The 19,099-nt window shown below is 42.8% G+C and overlaps 2 protein-coding genes across 6 annotated transcripts in view; one reads left to right on the plus strand and one right to left on the minus strand.

The window, feature by feature from the left end:
* Positions 1 to 6,715, minus strand: part of PGPEP1L (pyroglutamyl-peptidase I like) — a 53,874-nt gene extending 47,159 nt beyond the window's left edge. Inside the window, exon 1 of one of the 2 annotated variants that reach the window (XM_090029487.1) lies at positions 6,397 to 6,715. In XM_090029487.1, coding sequence (XP_089885613.1) covers positions 6,397 to 6,417 — 21 coding nt within the window. In that variant the 5' untranslated portion in view covers positions 6,418 to 6,715. The remainder of the gene's footprint in view (positions 1 to 6,396) is intronic. The other variant, XM_090029488.1, reaches the window with a different exon arrangement.
* The window catches only part of LOC149852089 (protein FAM169B-like), a 56,673-nt gene that overhangs the window by 9,214 nt on the left and 28,360 nt on the right, over positions 1 to 19,099 (plus strand). For 3 of the 4 annotated variants that reach the window (XM_090029483.1, XM_090029485.1, XM_090029484.1), the window contains 2 exons: positions 9,638 to 9,771; positions 15,671 to 15,770. In XM_090029483.1, coding sequence (XP_089885609.1) covers positions 9,638 to 9,771; positions 15,671 to 15,770 — 234 coding nt within the window. Of the gene's footprint in view, positions 1 to 9,229; positions 9,430 to 9,637; positions 9,772 to 15,670; positions 15,771 to 19,099 lie in introns of those variants that run through there. The other variant, XM_090029482.1, reaches the window with a different exon arrangement.

The following is a 19,099-nucleotide window of genomic DNA, read 5'->3' on the forward strand; positions in this document are numbered from 1 at the left end:
TTATTTCTGAGCTGCAGTATCTCAGCCTTACCCAGTTGCATCAGATTACTGTGCATAAAGCGTCTCAGTCCAGACGCTGCATTCAAGGAGAAGACAGGAGGTAGCAGGCCTATACAGATGGAAATCTATTAATGTGTGCAATGGTTGGATGTCTGTTTGGGGGTTGCTGGGAAGGGTTGGTGCAGAATGAATGCAAAGAACAGTTTGAGGAGATATATGCACGGTTGCCGTCTTCGTGGTGGGGCCAATGCAGAGCAGGTTAACTTTAAGAGCTTAAATGCCCATCTGTGAGACCCTTCCTAAATTTTAATATTTTCATTTTAGTATTGAAAGCAGTAAGTTTATTGTTTGAATTTTAAAAATGTTTTTGTTGACAAAAGAGCTAAAAAGAAAAATAGCATTTAAGGATGGTTTCTGTGTCACAGGCCTCTGATCACTTTTCTAGTCCAGGAATTTGATACGATGTTTGGCCTAATGGGCCCAATCCTGTGAGATGCTGGGTGTCTTCAAACCCCACTGTCAAAGATGCGCAGCACCATCCGTGCAGGATTATACCCCTCCTGCCCATGCTATTTATACCTTTGCTAAATTTGTCATATATCTATTTTTAACATGGTAGCAAAATCCCACAGCCATGAATAGGATGCATAATACAACGGCTTCCTGTGTTTGGGCTGCATAACCCTTTTTGGAGTGATAACACTCACAGTACATGGCATCTGTTGCTTAAATAGAAATCATCCATTTAAACTATCTGGCAATGTGATCGTGATTATTTATTGCTTATACACTTTTACCTTCATTTACCAATTTCCACAGAGGAGTTCATTTCAGGCAGGAATTTCTATTTTGTTTGCTCTCCCCCAGCTCTCTTTATTGTTTGAACGCTAATAGAGAATAATGCAGGGCTGGCATTTTTGGCCAAACAGAAAGGCCCATTTAAACCAATACATTTCCCCTCCCTGAGTTCCCAGAAAGGTTATTCTGTTACTAGAGGGTGAAAAGCAATGCAGTGAGGAAGAACACACTTCCTATTAATGATGTACAGCGTGTGGTTAGGAGCGGCTGTGCCATGTTGGACACGCATCACACCACAGTATTTACCCACCAGCTCCAGTGCCACCACACATTGTTATGGTGTGACGGAGGTTTCACTTACACGAGAACTTGGTTTTTTTTACATCTACTGGCTCAATTAAATTCAGGATATGAGAGTCAGGTTCTGCATGCACTCCCGGGAGTGTGCCAAAGACCTCTTCCTTCCTTGGAAAGGTTAAACAAATATGGTAGTCTAATGATAACCACATGCTTCGAACAGTTCAAGCTCAATTAAAGAAATGGAGAAGGCTTGGTACTGGGTAGTGAGTGCTGCTGTTTAAACACAGAGCTCCTACGGCTGGGAGAGCGGTGAGAAAGTCACCTGTGCATCAATCAGAAGAGCAAAAAATCTTCTCTCTAGTACAGAGAAATGATGTTACTGCCATAGCAATCTCTGGTGGCAGTCTATTTGGCAGTGGCTCTTTACAGCATATAGGATATTACTACTTTGCCTTGATAGAGAATGCTTTTTATCCAAAGATCTCTAAACAGGCTTTAATGAATTAAGCCTGGTAACACCCCTGTGGCACGGTAGGTATTGCGCACATTTAACTGATGGGCAAAGAGACAGAGGAGTTAATGCTTTGGCAGGAATAGCATTTTAGATGTCCTATTCCCAGTTCCCTTCTCTGCTCCAAAGATTGCTGTATCTTAGATATGACTATGATGTACATAATCTGTTTTGTGTACATTTAAATACACATTTTGTGTACATTTTAAGGATACATATTTTTCATGCCTGGACAAATCACAAGGGCAAAGAATTAAGTTGCGAGGTGGTTGATGGTATTGTTCTTATAAATGTAAAATACTGCTGTGTCTGTGACTTGGCAGCATGAAGAGGCATTTGTCTGGGAAAACTCAACAAAGCAACAAAACCCCCCCCGGCCTACTACAAATCATGTACTCCTACATTAGTCCTGCCTCGTTTGTCTATTGATTATGATAATAACATGAAAATAAGATTTTTTTTTAAAATGAGCAATGCCGTCATAATGTTTAAAAAAATGAGTTTAAGCTGATCATCAAGTTTAAAAAGAATAAATATTAGGTTCTGTCTGTTTATCTTTTTGTTTCTGAGCCTTGAGCATTTGCATTCTTGAGCTCTTCTCATGAATGGTGAGTGATGGTGGTATGCAAACACACACGTACATGCATCGGGCCAGTTCTTATTCATGGTACGGTAAATATATTCTTTGGTGACCGATGACCCCTTTAATTGTGCACCTCTTAATACGTGCACACAGTGTCATTCTCTACAACATGTTTGCAGAACAGGTTATAGCAAACACAGCTCATATGGTTGATTAACTTAATACAGAACACACCGGCCTTTTATGCCCTATCTTATCTGCAGTAGGACTAGGATTTCTCACTTTACACTGCCTCTCCTAAAATGCTTTGAGAACCCTTGAAATTCTCCACTCAACAGGTGAAATCTTTCTTGGGCGTATGATTAATATTTGAGGTACCTTAATTACCTCACTGATATTTCTAGCAGTGAAATGATTCGGTTACCAGTTTGTTGGTTAACAATATGGCTGTAGCTATATCTGACTGCAGCCACTGTCGTTCAAGCTAAGCAGAGAGGTTCAAAAAGCCCGAGGCGGAATTGATTCAATCTTTGCAGGTTAGTCTAAGCTAACTGAACTGATAACAGACTGAACTGATGTTCAGTGTTTGGGTGGCCAAGACAGGCAGAAGCCTGCCAGGAGCCTGGGGGTACTCATGCACACCACCCCTCATGCCCAGCTGCCTATGGGCGCATCTACACATGCACTTAAATGCACATTAGCCTATTTTAATGCACATTAAAAGTGTCATAAAAAACCCATGCACTTTCATTAATGGGCATTAAAATAGGCAAATACACCTTTTTCTAATACCTCACAATGGAGGTGCTAAACTTATTGGGCATTACCAAAAAGTGCATTAAATGAACATGTAAACACTCCCTAAGACTGCTAAGCCCAGCCCGGTGGCAGCCCAGGTATGACTGGTTGCTGGACACAAGCCAGTTCCACACCCCTCTCTCCCCCCCATAGCTGCAGGGAGGGGAGAGCCAGCAGAAAATCTCTCCCCACCGCCTGCCTCTGAGAGGGGGCTGGGGAGGGGGAACGCACCACCTGGCCCTGCTCCTCCAACTGAGGTCTGCTTGGCACAGGAAAAGCCCCAACTCACTCCCCCGCACTGACTGACAGCAGGGCTCTGTTTGGCTCATTCCTGCCCCCTCCCCAGCCCCATGTCTATGGGGGAGGAATGTGTGCACACCCGGCCCAACATCAACCCTTACAGGCAGGGTCTTCCTGGCATGGGGGAAAGACCCCATCGGGGGGTTTTCACTCCCCCACAGCCCAGCTCACTGGGCTGGGATCAGCTAAGTCCATTCCCCCCTCCCCAGCTCCCACCTATGAGTGGTGGGGGATGGGCGGGGTGAACACACCACCCCCCCATCTGGGGTCTGCCCGATGTGGGGAGGGAAAGCCCCCACTGGGGGCTTTTTGTAAACTTGCAGACCGATGAGATGGGCGGGCATTGGTTAGGCCCACCCACACCCTGGGAGGCAGCTGAGCTATTCCTTGCCTGGCGAGCCAGGCAAGGAATAGGGGTTACAAAAAGCCCCCCCCACCTTGGGTCTGCTTGGCATGTGGCAGTGAAAGTTCCCACCAGAACCCAGCTGGGAGAACCAGTGCCCGGCTTGGCTGGTGCATTCCTCGCCCCAGTGCATTTCCCTGCCCAGGAAGGGGGCTATGAAGGGAGCGGGGCTGAGCCCATGCCACCCAGCAACCTGGGCTAGGGGGTGGGGGGCAGGGCTGAACCAACCCTAGCCCGGCTCACCTGACTGCAGGGAGCAAAAATCTGCCAATTGTGGCTTCCCCCCTGCACAGGCAGACCTCCAGTTGTGGGGGCTGAGCCAGTGCATTCTCCCTGCTCCCCTCACCCACAGGCTGGGGGTGGGGAGGAGGCAGGGCTGAACTGATGTCAACCCTGCTCACCTGGCTGCTGCAGGGGCAAAAAGCCCACTGCTAAGGATTTCTTTCCCCTTGTCCTGTACAAGTGAGGGCTAGGGGGATCTGAGGGTCTGTGTCCTTGCCCCCCTCTTCCTGCTGGGCTACCAAGTGCTGGCAGGGAGCAGAGGCTTTAGTGATAGCTGTGGTTAGGGCCAGTTCTTCTCCACTGGAGCAGACAGCATAGCCTGGGGTGCAAAACATCCTGGGATGCTGGGGGACTGTGACTTAACTTGAATCAGGAAGGGATCTGGGGCAGACACTCCATAAACCAGTTTAACTTAAATCAGTTAAGTCTGATACTACATCTAACCAGGTTTATCTTAAACTGGTTTTGGTCATTTTGGAAGCGGTTTATGCACACTGAACTCCTGTTCTGTTACACATTTAAGCCAGTTTCAGATCACTTAAACCAGTTTATGTGCAATTTCTGTCCCTAGCCTATGAGTGTGTCATCATCAAGAACGGTGGTACAGTAGTGGGTGCAGGTGAGTCAAGCTGGTGGGTGTGCAGATGTCCAGGCAGGGCTACATGTAAGAAGTACCTTATGTCACACAATTCATTCTGTCACTCTGTGAGTTAGTGTGGTGGCTGCTGCCTCCCTTCACCTATGGATATCGTTACAGATGAGTCTAAATCAAGGAGGGGTTTAAATCAATATGCTAGTTAGGCAATATTCAGTATGCTAGTTAGGCGATATTATACTGGATTAATGGTAAAACAGGATAGCAGCATGTTGGCAATCTCAGTTAATTTGTAAATGAAATGGGGACCCAGCATCTATTGTATAACTCTTCAGGGTTTTAACAAGATCAGCCAGCTAACTCTGAGAGTTCACCAATTGTTAATGGGCTCTCTGTATAATGGTAAAAAATAAATTAATGCAAAAAACATGAGATTAGAGAAAATGAACAAGCTGTAGTCATTAGTTGTTTTTCATTTAGATTGTGTAAAGATCTGTTGTTAGGCCACAGCCTTAAGATATTTAGGTTGATTGGGGGATTTGGTTTACCTTCCTGGACATGGCTTTGTAACAGCCTGTTGTTTCACTTGTGGAGTTTCATATTAAAATATGTGCACCCTGTGTTTTCTGTTATACCGAGAAGAAATTCATTGGGCTGTGGAAAAATATTTCAGGCTTACTTCAATGCCTAGAGTGAATTTCATACTGGATCACCAATGACAAGGCTTGTGTCTAGTCTACAAAAATCCAAATCTCAGTTCACGATGGAAACCCCCCCACACTATCCCATGTCTGACTAGATCCATGGCTTTGTTAGAGATCAGGCACATGTAGTGAATAAGCCTGATTTTCTTTTCTTTTTGGACACCTGTGTTTCAATCTTTCAGTTTTGTGCAAAGTGAGTCTGGCCTTCATTTACAACTACTCCTTGCTTAACGTCATGGTTACATTCTTGAAAAATGTGACATTAAGAGAAATGATGTTAAGTTACATCACAGTAGTTACCTACTAGCAGGTGGTGGCCAAGCAACATTATAACCAAACACGGTGCAACTTTAAACGAGTATATTCTCTAACAGATCAGCGATGTAATAATGAAACAATGTTAACCGGGATGACTTAAGTGAGAAGTACCTGTACTTCTAAAGGAAGGGGATTTGTCCACTTTACAAAAACCACCTTATAATCCAGTTTAATTAACAGTGCTTATCTTGGAGAAATCTGGGATTGGAATAGCACGGGATATTGCAGAAAAAAAAATCGATCTGCATTTGAGGTTCAGGGCTGAAACAGTAACTTTAATTGCTACAATGATCTGGGGTTCGATGTAGGTGTAGCAAGGGGTTTTGCTGGTCAAGTTGGACATGGGCTGACCCATATGTGGGAAGCTTGTGCAGTGCCCTGCTTTGCTTTGCTTTGCTTATAGTCATTTCTAGATATTGCTTCTCATTTTAAAGATGAGATTTTTCTTAGCTAGTGTGAATACATGAAACTTCACTGATGCGACTGGCAGCACTCTGATTTCCACTATCTGAGGACCTTATTTAATGAGAACAAATGTTACCGTAAAAAGACAGAATTTACTACTTTTTTGTTTTTGCGGTAAAATGTGGCTTTGCCCAGTAGTCTCCAGACTGACTCTGCATGCTCAAAAACCGGAATCTGAATGCAAAATAGATCTCTCTCTAATATTGATGTATTTGCATTTATAAACGTGCATATATCTATGTACGTACTTATGTGCTGGTTGCATTGGGAGTATTTCCCCCCACCCTCTGTTTAACAATGTGCGCAGTTGCTATATAAAAGACCAAGGCAGATACCTACCTGCAAGCCTGTCCTTGACATTGTCGGCTCGGCCTATGTGATGTCATGACCTTGTTTACCGGCGGTGGCTATTTAAGATGGCAGCCCCGTCCAGCGCCGCAGCAATGCGAAGGCTGGAATGTCTGGAATCCCTCGAATGCAGTAGGCCTCCCGTTCTAAATTTACTCTCCTTATGGTTATATGGTACCTCCTCTGTGGCTGCAGCGAGAGGCCCCCTTTTTATGATTTTTTTTTTTCCGCCGTCGGGTGGTAACCCTTTGTGCACATTGCCCATTTAAAAAAAGAAACGCTTGGTCGGTGTCTGGCTGGTACAATGTGCTCTTTTGTTGTTCCTGCTTAGGATCAAACTCTAATGAAATCCTGTAATTTAAATCTGTTCAAAACGCTGTCCTTGGATTCTTGCAGTCCAAGTGTCCCGAGCTGCTGAAAGGGGCCTCAAGCCCAAGGCATCCTTAGGAAAACATTGCTGCTTTCCTTTTAAAGCCAAGTTGACAACTTATTTGGAGACTGATGATTAGGTTTTTAAAAAGCCTCTTTTTCTGGCTTTCTTATGCTTTCACCATATAATAAGTCTTTGCTGTGAATGACATTAAGCTCGTGAAAATGTTTTTGTTTGTGCGTTCGAAAAGACGTTGCAATTTCTTCTTCTTCTTTTTTTTTTTTACAGAGGCGAAGTGTGGGTCACCTACCTCATTTCGTAACTAAGTATCCAGACCTTTAAAACTGGCAATTCCCAAAGTGCCCAAATGAGTTAGGAGCACAAACCTTACTGTCAGTGCTCCTAAAACTCATTGAAAATTGCATCCTGAAAAGAAAAAAGAGAATACAGAAACATTTTACTTATTGCTTTTTGTGGAGGGCTGTGCTGGGGAGCTGTTGACTTGTTTTAATATTTACCTTGTGATGTTATATCACAGCTCTCCAAATTAATCCCCATTAGCTAAGTCCAATGCAACTTGAAGGTATTAGTTGGGTAGTTTTTCAGTGAGGAAGAGGACAAAACAATGTTTCTTCATTAAGTAGCTTTATCCTAATGGCAGGATGTAGCATTGTGAGTGCTGCACACGTCCCTGCCATATATTAGAATAGCTAGAAACTCAATTTATACGTTAGGGTATGTGCGGTAACTTAAATCAGATGTACAGATATTTAAAAAAAAAATGGAAAGCAACTCTTCAGGGCACTCCTCTGTTCAAAAGGAAGTAACCAGCACATCTAATCATCCTCCCGTCACTAGATTTCCGACATACCGAATGGCCCCTTTACCTGACATGGCTTGTTATTGTACAGAACCGGTGGGGTAGCACATTATATGGCTGCGGAAAAAAAAATCTCCTCTGCTGACTGCTGGCTAGGACTTTACAGTGTGACGGAGCCTGACCGTGTTGCAATGCTCCTTTCTCTCCCATTTTCTCTGATACAAACATGTTCTGAGAACCCATTTGCACAGCAGCACCTAGAGACTGACTGTTCAGTGCTCGGAGACACAGTACGTAGCACTGCTATCAAGCTTCGGGATGTAAGCTGATTGCCTGCAAAAGCCAGGAATGGAGTATTTAAACCCTTTTTGTCCGGTGCTGAATAGTGGTGAATTATAGGTTGCTGGTTTCTCTCCTTTTTTGTTAAGGAAATGGGTATTGATGACTGCCAGAGGCAGGATTCTGCGTTCTGTGGACCTGAGACAACAAATCTTACGTTTGGAAAGCTGCCTTTCTGCCTATTGCAATTTTGTGGTCCCCAACACTGTAGTCTGAGTGCCCAACAATTTTTATATAGTAAATCATCACAGCTCCCCTGCAAAATCCACGCCCCCTGCTCTATGCTTCCTGACTACCTCTGCAGCTATTTCACTTTATTCTCCTGCCAGGTGGGAGCGAATCCTGGATCAAAAGAACAGAGTTCAGGACTATAAGAACTTTAGCCCTTAAATGTGGCACCATGATGGAGCTGTTCCTTTGTCCCCAGAATGAGATGTACAGTAATTACTGGCAGAGTTAGTGAGGAGCCTTAAATTAAGAAGGTTGTCCTCTCGAGCTAGGAAACAGTCTGTCTCCAGAGTGTTTGATGCTCTAGCAATGGATTTGGCTAATTATACTACATTATAATATCAGGGAGTGTTGGGGGAGTGGGCAGTTATTTTCTTTTTTCCAGCAGGCAATCAGGGATCATGCTATTGTGTGACATTACTTACCTTTGGTAACAGGTGGCATCTGAGATCATCTGAATATATGCATGTTTCTATTCAGGTATACCTAATGCTGATAACACTGCATGTTAGATGCTCCTATTCAGATATATCTAATATCTGAATCAGCTAGTTTGTATACTAATAGTTTGTATACTATCAGCAAATACCTCTCAGGAATATCCTGCAGAAGCAAGTCTCATGCATTAGTATACAAGAGTAGTGATTATTATCATTAAGGGAATTTCTCTACGTAACATTTTAATATGTTTTTCAACAACTATGAAGATAGATATCTAACATTGAACATAATGAATATGAGTTGTAGAAGTGACTCCATGGAGGGAGAATTCCCTGTAGTGCAGTGATTCTCAACCAGGGTGCCACAGCACCCCTTTTCAAGGGTGCTGCAAGTTGCCATGCGATGTTAGCAGTCTTAGGTGCGCAAGCATGATTCACGAGATAAAACCAGATATTTTCAGTACCAATCCAGTTTTAAAATTATTCGGCCTTAATATGCTCTTTCTGAGTTCTTTGTAACAGAAGAATGGCTCTATTATTTTTCTGCAGTAAAAAAGTGAAAACTAAGAGCTGGCACTTTCCTAACAGTGTCTTGAGTCTGACATGGGGTGCGTTGAGTCTAAAAGGTTGTAGTGGAAGAACAGACCACGGACAGATCTGCAACGGGAGAGGCCTTCCAACAACACTGGAAGCATCAGAGATTACTTTTTCTTATTTCTTTTTGAATAGCGTGAACAGCCTGCTTGCGTTTTCAGAAGCTTGGGAGAAAAAAGATTCAAGAAGCTTTCAGCTGAGCAGGATGTTTGTCAAGCATATTCAGTCTAAAGGTGGTAAATGTGGGTTACTGCTGTATGGCCCAGTTCTGCAAAAAAAAATTTTTTTTTCCTGGAGGGTAAAGAAGTAGAAAGATCCAGTGCTACCAATCTTTCTGTTTTAGGCTCTCACAGTCTACTAGCAGATTTTTAAAAATGTATGTATATAACTTCCTTTCAAAACATGATCTTGGTGTTTTTCTTTTGTTTTATTTATCCACAGGGCAACTTTACCCCGTAGATATTGCAGGTGGCAAGCCTGAAATTTTCCAGGTAGCAGCTGAGGCGTACTATGCAAAGCTTTTGCAGCAAGCTTCATCGTCTCCCGACTTCTTTTCCATGCCTGGTGGCGAGAAGGTAATAAATAGCATTACATTCAAATTAAAAAATTAGGCGATGGCAAAAAAGTAATTTTAGAGGTGATGAAGGGCACTAGCAATGGTAACTTGTTTGTGACTACAGCTAGGCTAGCGTGGTGAGGTTAAAGATCTCTTTTATGTTTCTGATTAAAATAATTTGGCTTTATTCACGTAGGCTGGCCCGAAAGTGAGTTTGAAGGAAGCTTAAAATCAGGTCTGAAATCTGCAGCTCTGCATCATCTTGTGCAGCGTAGGTCGGTTTACAGAAGTCAATTTTCTTTCTACTTTAGAGATTTATTCTTTCTAATGTGAGTAAACCATAATCACATGGATATTTTTTACTGTGAATCCTCTGATGAACGTTTTGAACAGAAATAGTCGACAGTTTGGATAAAGCACTTAGATGACAAGACTGAAGGGATCAGCCCTGCACTGTCTGAGACATGGTTGGCTAGGGCTTTTTCATTTTGTAACTTCAGTTGCGGGATGAAACGTTAAGTATCTGGGCCCCTTTTTATACAACAAAAGTTCCTGTTGGACCAGCTGTGTTTATATTATTGCAGAGCGTTGAGGCAATACCATAGTTAGTGGAAATCGTTGTTTGCATGGAATACAGCAGCTCTTATGCAGTTTTGGAAAATATTTTGCAGCAATTTCCAGAAAAAATCCAGTTCATGTAGGGTAACTTTTATACAGTCTGGGAAACGAGAGTGGCTGGCCGTAGAATACTCTTTTAATGCCCTCTGGTGGACCTGGATCAGAACTGTCTGTAATCGCATAAAAACAACTGAAAACGCAGACTCGCAGAGTTAAGGATTTTACTCTGTTCTTAGCTCAACCTCTCAGGCCTGGTTGCAGTCTTATCTGATATTTAGTTAGGGGGTGAGAAGACAAGCCTGGAGCACAAAGTGGTGCATCGTACAATAGTTAGACACAATAGGTTAGATTAAGGATGGCATTTTGTTTTTACTTGGGAATTATCTCAGTTTCGTGACTTGTAATCAGACCTCAACTAGGAGTTCAGATTTGTTGTTTATACTTGATTTTGATCTCATCTGACCTGAACATAAACTGTACAGCCAAGAAAGGGTTAAGCAGTGGGCTTATTTCTGCTGTATTTTTCTGCAGGGTAACCTGGAATATAAAAATTGATATTTTGTAATTAAAATGAACTGCATTAAAAAAAGAACAGTGGCCTTCTGAGCTAACAACCACTGTTTCACCTCATTTGGGATTTCATAGATTTTCATAGACATTAGGGCTGGAAGGGACCTTGCGAGATCATCAGGTCCAGCCCCCTGCCCAAGGGGCAGGAAGTCAGCGGAGATCAGATGACCCCAGCAAGGTGAGCATCCAGATGCTTTGTGAATGTATCCAGAGTAAGTGCTTGCACCACTTCTGTGGGGAGTGTATTCCAGACTCTGGAGACTAGGATGGTAAAGAAGTTTTTCCTTATGTTCAGTCTAAAATGGTCTTCCAGCAGTTTGTGACCATTAGACCTTGTCTTCCCTTGGGGTGCCCTGGTGAACAGGCGTTCTCCCAGATCCGGATGCACACCCCTGATGTACTTATAGGCTGCCACCAAGTCCCCTGTGAACCTGCACTTCTCCAGGTTGAAGAGTCCCATGCCTCTCAGCCTCTCCCGTAAGGCCTGCTCTCTTGACCTCTAATCATGCGTGTGGCTCTCCTCTGGACTCTCCAGAGCCTCTCCATGTCCTTTCTAAATTGTGGAGCCCGGAATTGGATGCAGTATTCCAGCTGCAGCCTCACCAAGGCTGAGCAGAGCGGGAGAATGATTTCTTGGGTCTTACTTGAGATGCATCGGTAGATGCAAGCCAGAATTTTATTTGCTTTGCTGGCTGTGGCATCTCATTGGTGGCTCATGTTCATCTTGTGGTCAGTCTTGACCCACAAGTGAGTGTAGCATTGCCGAGCCTGTAAGTATGATGTGGGTTCTTCCCCCCCGCCCCAAGGTGGAGCACCATGCAATTCTGTGTTGGATGTCATCAGGTTTTGATCCGCCCACCTTGTGAACCTGTCCAGGTCAGCCTGAATCTCCAGCCTGTCCTCTAGCATGACCACACTGCGCCATAATTTGGTAACACACCCCTGAAAATTTAGAGGTGAGGACTGCTGTGATTGACTATATGCTTGCCTATGGTAACCAGCCTGTCATTTCTGTAGGGACTGGGAGCAGTGGTCTGCCTAGTGAATATTAGATATTGTTACTTACTTGCTTAGCTCATAAAAGCACCACCCAGTCTGTTATGAATGGTAGTTTTTGCTCCGGGGAAGTATTCAGGGTGGGGATAGCCAGGATTATTGCAATTCAGGTTTGAAGTTCATTGCCAGAGTTCTGCGTAGGGAAAGCTTGTTCAGTTATGCCTGTCTCATGCTATTGCTGTTAGTGAGGAAGCACATATGCTTGCAAAACAAAAATAAAAATCATAATGGCCATATTTGTAAGAGGCACAGCATTGGACTTTAAATTTTAATGGTGCTCAGAGGTGCCTCTGTGGTGCCTATGATGATGTATTTCTTTTTAAAAAGTGAAAAAAAGAAAAAGAAAAAAGGATATAAAATCCATAGATGATACTAAGATTTTCAGGTAGGTCAGATGTGTGGTACAATTAGGTTCATGTTTCTTCAATAGCTCAGTGAAAGCTTACACATGAATATATTTGTTTCCAGGGTTCAGGCACTTGTGAATTAGTGATTATCAGATTCATTTGAAGGTTGTTGCCTTGAATAATCCATAGTTTTTGTTTCTCCTTCCATCCAACAAGCAGTGTTAGGTATATCACAGGGCTTAATTAGGGTTCATAGCCAATGGGCAAATACATGACATTAGAGTGCGACACGTTCATTCACAGAAATGCGTGCCAACAACCAGGTTTTCAAAAATACATCTGTTAAATTATACACACAATTTGTTTGTACCTAAACTTACTGGGGTGCAATTGCACTATGCATATATAAATCCTGATTTGCATATGTAGTTATTGGTATACAACAATTAGTATTTATTTACCACAGCACTTGGAAGAAGAATAGTAAAAGCCCAGGACCAAGAGGTCAGAAAAGTCATGTTTTGTTGTTGGCTCTATCATTGACTCTGATCCCCTAGCTACCATATTTAATTGAGTACAAGATGACCCTGAATATAAGATGATCCCCAGTAATTAGACTCTATACATGGAAAATTGATAGTTTGTCCCCCTCGTACTGCTACAGCAGGGAAGATGAATCTGGGGGGGGGGGGATTGGGTGGCCCCCTTACTCTCTGTTCTTCCAACTGCTTTTCTCTGCAGCCCCTTCCCCTCCCCACCCAACTTACTGTCAAACTTTGTTCTCCCTGAGTACATGAAAGTGAGGGGCAAATTTGAAAATGCTGATTTTGAAATAACCATGCCTGTAATAATTTAGTTAATCCAGAATTGACACTGCTGAAACTGCTGCAATTTTTAATACAGGTACTCCATAAACACACTTTTAAGCAGCATTTGTGTACCTACTTAAAACCATACTGGGTTTAAAACTCAGTTCATTCGCTGCCGCTTCCACTGGAGGATCTGCTGCTGCTGTCGCTGCTGCTGTCCTCATCACTGTTTTGCAGTCCGGTTGTCTCAATGTCTTCCTCGCTGTCGCTGTCTATTTCCCCACTGGGGGGGGTCTTGAAAGATCCTGTGACAAATATCCCTCTGCCAGGTGGATTTGGCTGCGTTCTCATCATCCTCTGCTACTGATTTTTGCTGGTAGGACTGGAGTTTGCTCAAAGCCAGTTTACACAGTCTACCACCTCTAGGTTTTTTGTTTGGTTTGGTTTTTTTAAGGAAAATTTTTCATGTTCCAAGCTGAATCAGCCAAATCAATTCCAAATCTGTGAGTCATTCAAGAACTATAAGTGGTCCTACTACCAGTGAACACCCTCCACCCCCACCTGGGGCTTCAGATGTTTTCAAATTATTTGGCAACCATCCTACATGCAGGCCGAAGTGCATGGAGGCTTGGGGTTTGGATACCTCTGAGGTTTGTTTGCCCACAGCCATATGGCTGCAGGAGCAAGCTAGGGAGAAGTCTCCTATTTTCACAAAGTGGTGTAAAACCAAGATCTTCCCACTGGAAATGAAAGTGGGAGGTTAACTATACATTACTTCCACGGGTACCGCCCCATGCCAGAAAAGTAGCTATCCTCTGCCCTTGGGAAAACTGCCTTAGTAGTCATGGTATTTCCCCTGCCAGGTAAGTCTACCACCTCTAGGTCTGTGTGCCTGTACCTAAACCAAAAAGCTCATGATTTACTATGTAGTTCTTTGGGCTGGGCTCCTGCAGAATCAATAGCGATTCAAGCCGTGGTAACCCCACAGCTCAGCACTGTTTTGTATGTGTGTGTACTGCAGATAATACCCCCCTCCACAAAGTGCTAATTAGCCCCTCTACTCATGACTGGAGCCATATGTTCTTGTCACAAGTCCTGGGATCCTTCAAAAATTTATATGCAGATGAGACTCAGGACAGCTTGGTTCATCTCTGCCTCATGGAGGGTGGGATCTCACTAATTATATGCAACAGGCTGTGAGAGGAGGGCACAGAAGGATTTTGGGTGAACTGTCTGGGACCCCATTGATGATGTTCACCAGACATTTAAGGCTGGTGAAGAAATGGAAATCATTGGAAATGGGAAAGAAAGGCACAGCTCAGCTGTGGGAGTGAAGAAATTGAAGTGTATTCAGTGTAGTGGCTCACTATGACTTGAAAAGGAGTTGGCACTGGAGAACAAAGTGCAAGGGACAGTACCATACATCTTACTAGATGGGGGTGTGCCAGGGGTAGGCAACCTGTGGATAATGTGCCAGCAACGTGCCAGTGTGGCATATGAAGGCATTTTACTTGGCACGCAAGCCTCAGACAAGATGGCGGAAAGGGGGCCTAGGAAGGGACCACAACAAGAATTGGTCCCCGTCTATCTCTGGCACGCCAGCATCTTATAAATGGAGTTTGCCCAAAGATGTAGCTGAACCCTGGACTACACTAACCTATCCTTGTGGTAGAGCCTCATCATCAGTATATTTGTCCAGTGTGGGCCATTTGTTTTGTAGTCATGCTCAGTGTTGGCTTCCTTTAATCGGCTTCATAGTTGGTTTACATTACTGAGCACATGCTGCCTTTGGCAGCAGTTAAATGACAATGTATTTAATAGCTGGGATGGTGCAGGCACTAAGGCACATGGTTGACAGCCCAGAGGCCTCAGGTTTGGGGTCATAGCAGAAGCGCCTGTGGCATGGCCTGGCAGACTAATGAATCTGAGAATTCTGCTAAACACCTTGTCACAGGAACATGAAAAAAGAAAGGCTAGGAATGTATTTAGTGAAGTTTCCTTGTGTACAAATGTGAGATAAGGGATGAACCTCTTATATTTGAATAAATATGGTAATTTTTTCCTTCTGTACATCATCAGTTAATGTCTTGTATAATACTTTCCTACCGTCTGGGGCTGGTGAAGCCTAATGAATGGTTTGCAAAACGCATCATGATCCACGGCTAGAAGAAGCTATAATAAGTGCAAAGTTTTGTTGATAGCTATTTGTTACATGTGCTTCCTGTTCCGTAACACTGTGTGTGAGAGAGAGAAACCACAAGGTAATGTCCTAACATGGGTGAGCCACCAGTTATATTAAGGTAGTATTAAGTTACTTGTTTTGACCATTTAAATCAGTCTAAATTAACACTTTAACAATAACACTTAAAAACTATGATTGTCTATAAGTAGTGTGGCCACGTACTTCCTAGAAGCCATGACCAAGATTGCGAACTCTGTGTGTACACCTGAAAAATGAAGCATTTCTTGCCAGCTGGTCAGTACACCACAGCTACCTGCATTTTTTTTTTTTTTTTAGGTGAAACTTGATGCTTCCTGTGTGCGGTTCCTTCCGGTGTACCGAGATGACACTTCATGCAAGATTTTGGTGCTAACCAATCCGCAGGATAAAGAGACAGGTTAGATTTTTGTCACTGTATTTTCGCTTAATTAAATTTTAGTACAGCGGTATTTAACTCTGTGCTGGATTTTGAATACGAAACAGATTTAGCTTACGCTTCAAGAAATCATTTTAAAAGGCTGTTTGTAGAAGCAGTCTAGTTTGAGTGGAGGACAGGGAATTCAGGACTCTCTTCATAGCTCTACCACCAAGTAATGGGTCAGCTTTGGTTTAAAACTGATAGATGATATATCTGTATTGTTTTTTCTTAGTGGCATCCACTGCCTCAATTGTAGGTTGAATTGGCCTATATTTCTGTATTGTCTTGTGAGATGTAGATTTAGGTGAAAGCTCAAGCCCTGAATTAAACCCATTTTGTTAGCTGATCTCCTGCAATCTACTCCATGCTGGTTTGTGTACTACCTTCTACTAATGCTTATGATACTGATTGTGCTTATAATGTTTACAGCCATATGATGTCCCTAAAAGAACAGTTCATTACAGTCACAAGTGAACGAAGTGGACCAGTGCTTGCTGACACTTCTATCTCACATGACATTTGTTGGGTTATCATCAGAATCTGTGTTTTGGATAATGATTACATTTTAGGCTGTCTTTCATTTACTAAGGATTACTGCTCTCTGCATCCCTCCTGGCTTCTTTCTACCTAGCCCTAACATCCAGTAGGCTGTGTGGCTTGGGCTGTGCCTGGGACTTTACAAGTCTGAAAAGTAGTAACACAAATCATGATGCCACTGTCCAGCCAGGACTGAAGACAGAAATAGTGCCAAAAGTACAAAATGCTACTGCTTGATCAAGAGAATATTCTGAGTTGTTGTGGAGCAGCAGGTGGTATAATTCTGGGGACAACTCCTTGAGAAACAGTATCACAAATGCCATGTCAGGGCATTATTTACTCCTCTAGTTAGGTAAGCTCATCCCATATGCCAGAGATCCATGAGAATTCAAGTTCTGCCTTGAGGAAGCAAACTGATTGTTCATTTTTTAAAATAATTATGCACTGGCTCCCTTCAACCCCTGTGAAGAGAAGAGTGCCAGGTTCATCTCTGGAAATTTCAAAGCTTATTTCTGAAATTATAAACTCTGAATTTTCCTTAGGAAAGATTTACAGCCAGTAAATAAAATATACACACATACGCACAATAATATACTTGATAATACAATACTGGATATATACAATAATATACTTGATTATCTATCTATCTATCTATCTATCTATCTATCTATCTGTTGATATAGATATATATTTATATATCTATATATTATTAAGTCAGTCCCAAGGCTGCTGCGACTGTGGGGGTTCCTTAGATGATGTGCATCGTTGGTGACTCTTTGGGCAAAGTAACCTGGAGGCACCTGTCTCCTCTCCTGGTATAGATGGCCATTGGCTCACATGGAGCTCATCTGCCCTTTAACAGGTCTTGTTTCTAGTGCTGCTGGGTGTCTACACACCCTCCTCACCCAGCTTAGCTCAGGGGTGGGTGCCAGTTTAGTCGATGACAACCTGACCGCTGTCACATATTGAGAGTACACAGTTCAGTCATTCATTTGGCCAATTTAGGCCCCATCTCAGATACACAGCTTCAAGTTTCTTCACGTAAGCCAAAAAAGATTAATTTTGCTTGTGGTTGCAGATAACCCTAGAGTGTTTTTAAGGCTACCCTGCTAGTTAAGTGCTGCCCATACTAGATTGACAGCTGTAATTCAGTTGGTAGAGGAAGGGGAGGGAGCGAAACTGTCAGCCCATAGCCTCTTGTAGGGCTGATGCCAGTCATTAGGGTCAATCTTAAAGGTGCTTTCAAGCCCATGTCCACTAACTATCTATATTGTAAACCTCTGAATTCAGTCCCTAGTAGCAATCTAACCCAAACTTGGAAGCTCTGCTAAACTTCTAGATGTGACCCACTGCTACTTGCATCCCAGTCCTCTGCTTTCTGCAGTGTCTGGATGTATGTGGCCATGCAGGCTTTAAATACAGGTAGTCCCCCTGCGGCAGTCCCACAAAGCCAACTTTCACCCCTTCTGTACTCCACTTCTTCTCTCTGCTGCTTCTAAGTAGAGATGAGCCTGGAAAGAGAAACAGGTAGTCTGTGGACTGGTTCCACTTTATGTGGCACAAGAAAACCTGAGACTTCTTAAGAAATAAGGCGAAGCCAGTGGATATAGTGTGAAGTACATGTGGCTGAAGAAGGGCACCTTGTGTGGGTGTGGCTTTTAAAGTTGGCCTCAAAGTCCGCCTGGCACGCCCGTGTAGGCTACACGTAGAGAGTCGATGGTTCCTTTAAAACTGCAGCCCCTTTCCTGACGTTAGTTTTAACAAAAGGTTGTTAACAGTTTATTGGAAGGAATTTCAGCACTGATGCTTTCTAAGCAAAAGAAAATGATATACTGCAGGCCAAATTCTGCCCTTAGTTGCAGTTGCAGATCCTTGTTTATTTGTATTTAAATAGATGAACTAAAAATAGTGTTAAGGCGGTTTGGATTACCTCTTGAATGGGAATATCCAGGTTAATCACCATGTCAAAAAAAGAGATTGTGGAGAATCACTGAGTGCAACTATATGAAAGAAATAATGGTGCATTTAAGGTTTTACAAGCTTGCAGCCAACCTATGTAGATGTACATTCAAAATATATTACTTTTTTACTTTATCAAGAATGCAGTATTATGAACATATAAAAGCTCTGTGAAGCCTCCCTATGGATCTTTCTTGTGTGTAATAGCCTGATTACCCTGGAAAAACAGTTTGATAAAACAATTAAAATTCTGTTTTGTCAGCTTTTGATTTCTCAATGAAGAAAAGGCTAAAGGCCCACAAACTCCCTATTGTCTTTTAAAAAAATATAATATTTTAATAAATACAACGTTTTAGTGCTCAAGTCATTCCTGCATTTAATATTCATATGATCGGTGGTTGCAGAGTTCCCATGAGCCACACCTCTTCTGCGCACTCTTTCCAGATAGCAGCCTTGGACTGTTGATAACAATCAGATTGATTGGAAACTTCATTTAACATCTCCCTGAAGTTTCCCTTAGCCTTATAATTATTACAGCACAGTAATAATATGGAATATAGTGCATGGGAAAGCTATTCTACAAATCCACAAGAATCAGCTATTGATGAGATGTCACTAAAACATGCGTCTTGCTCCCTTCCAAAAGCCTGTCTGTGAAAATGTTTTTTCTTTTTTTTTCATTTTTCTACTGAACTGTAAATAAGTTTCTGACATGGTTAATGGGCGACCTATACTTTGTGCTCCAGACCCAACTTGTGAGCACCACTTTGGAGAAAAAGCCCTTCTTACTTCTATACATCTTCGCTGAACTG

Source organism: Crocodylus siamensis, chromosome 15, assembly GCF_052110815.1.
Source record: "Crocodylus siamensis isolate JL-2025a chromosome 15, ASM5211081v1, whole genome shotgun sequence".
NCBI lineage: Eukaryota > Metazoa > Chordata > Crocodylia > Crocodylidae > Crocodylus > Crocodylus siamensis.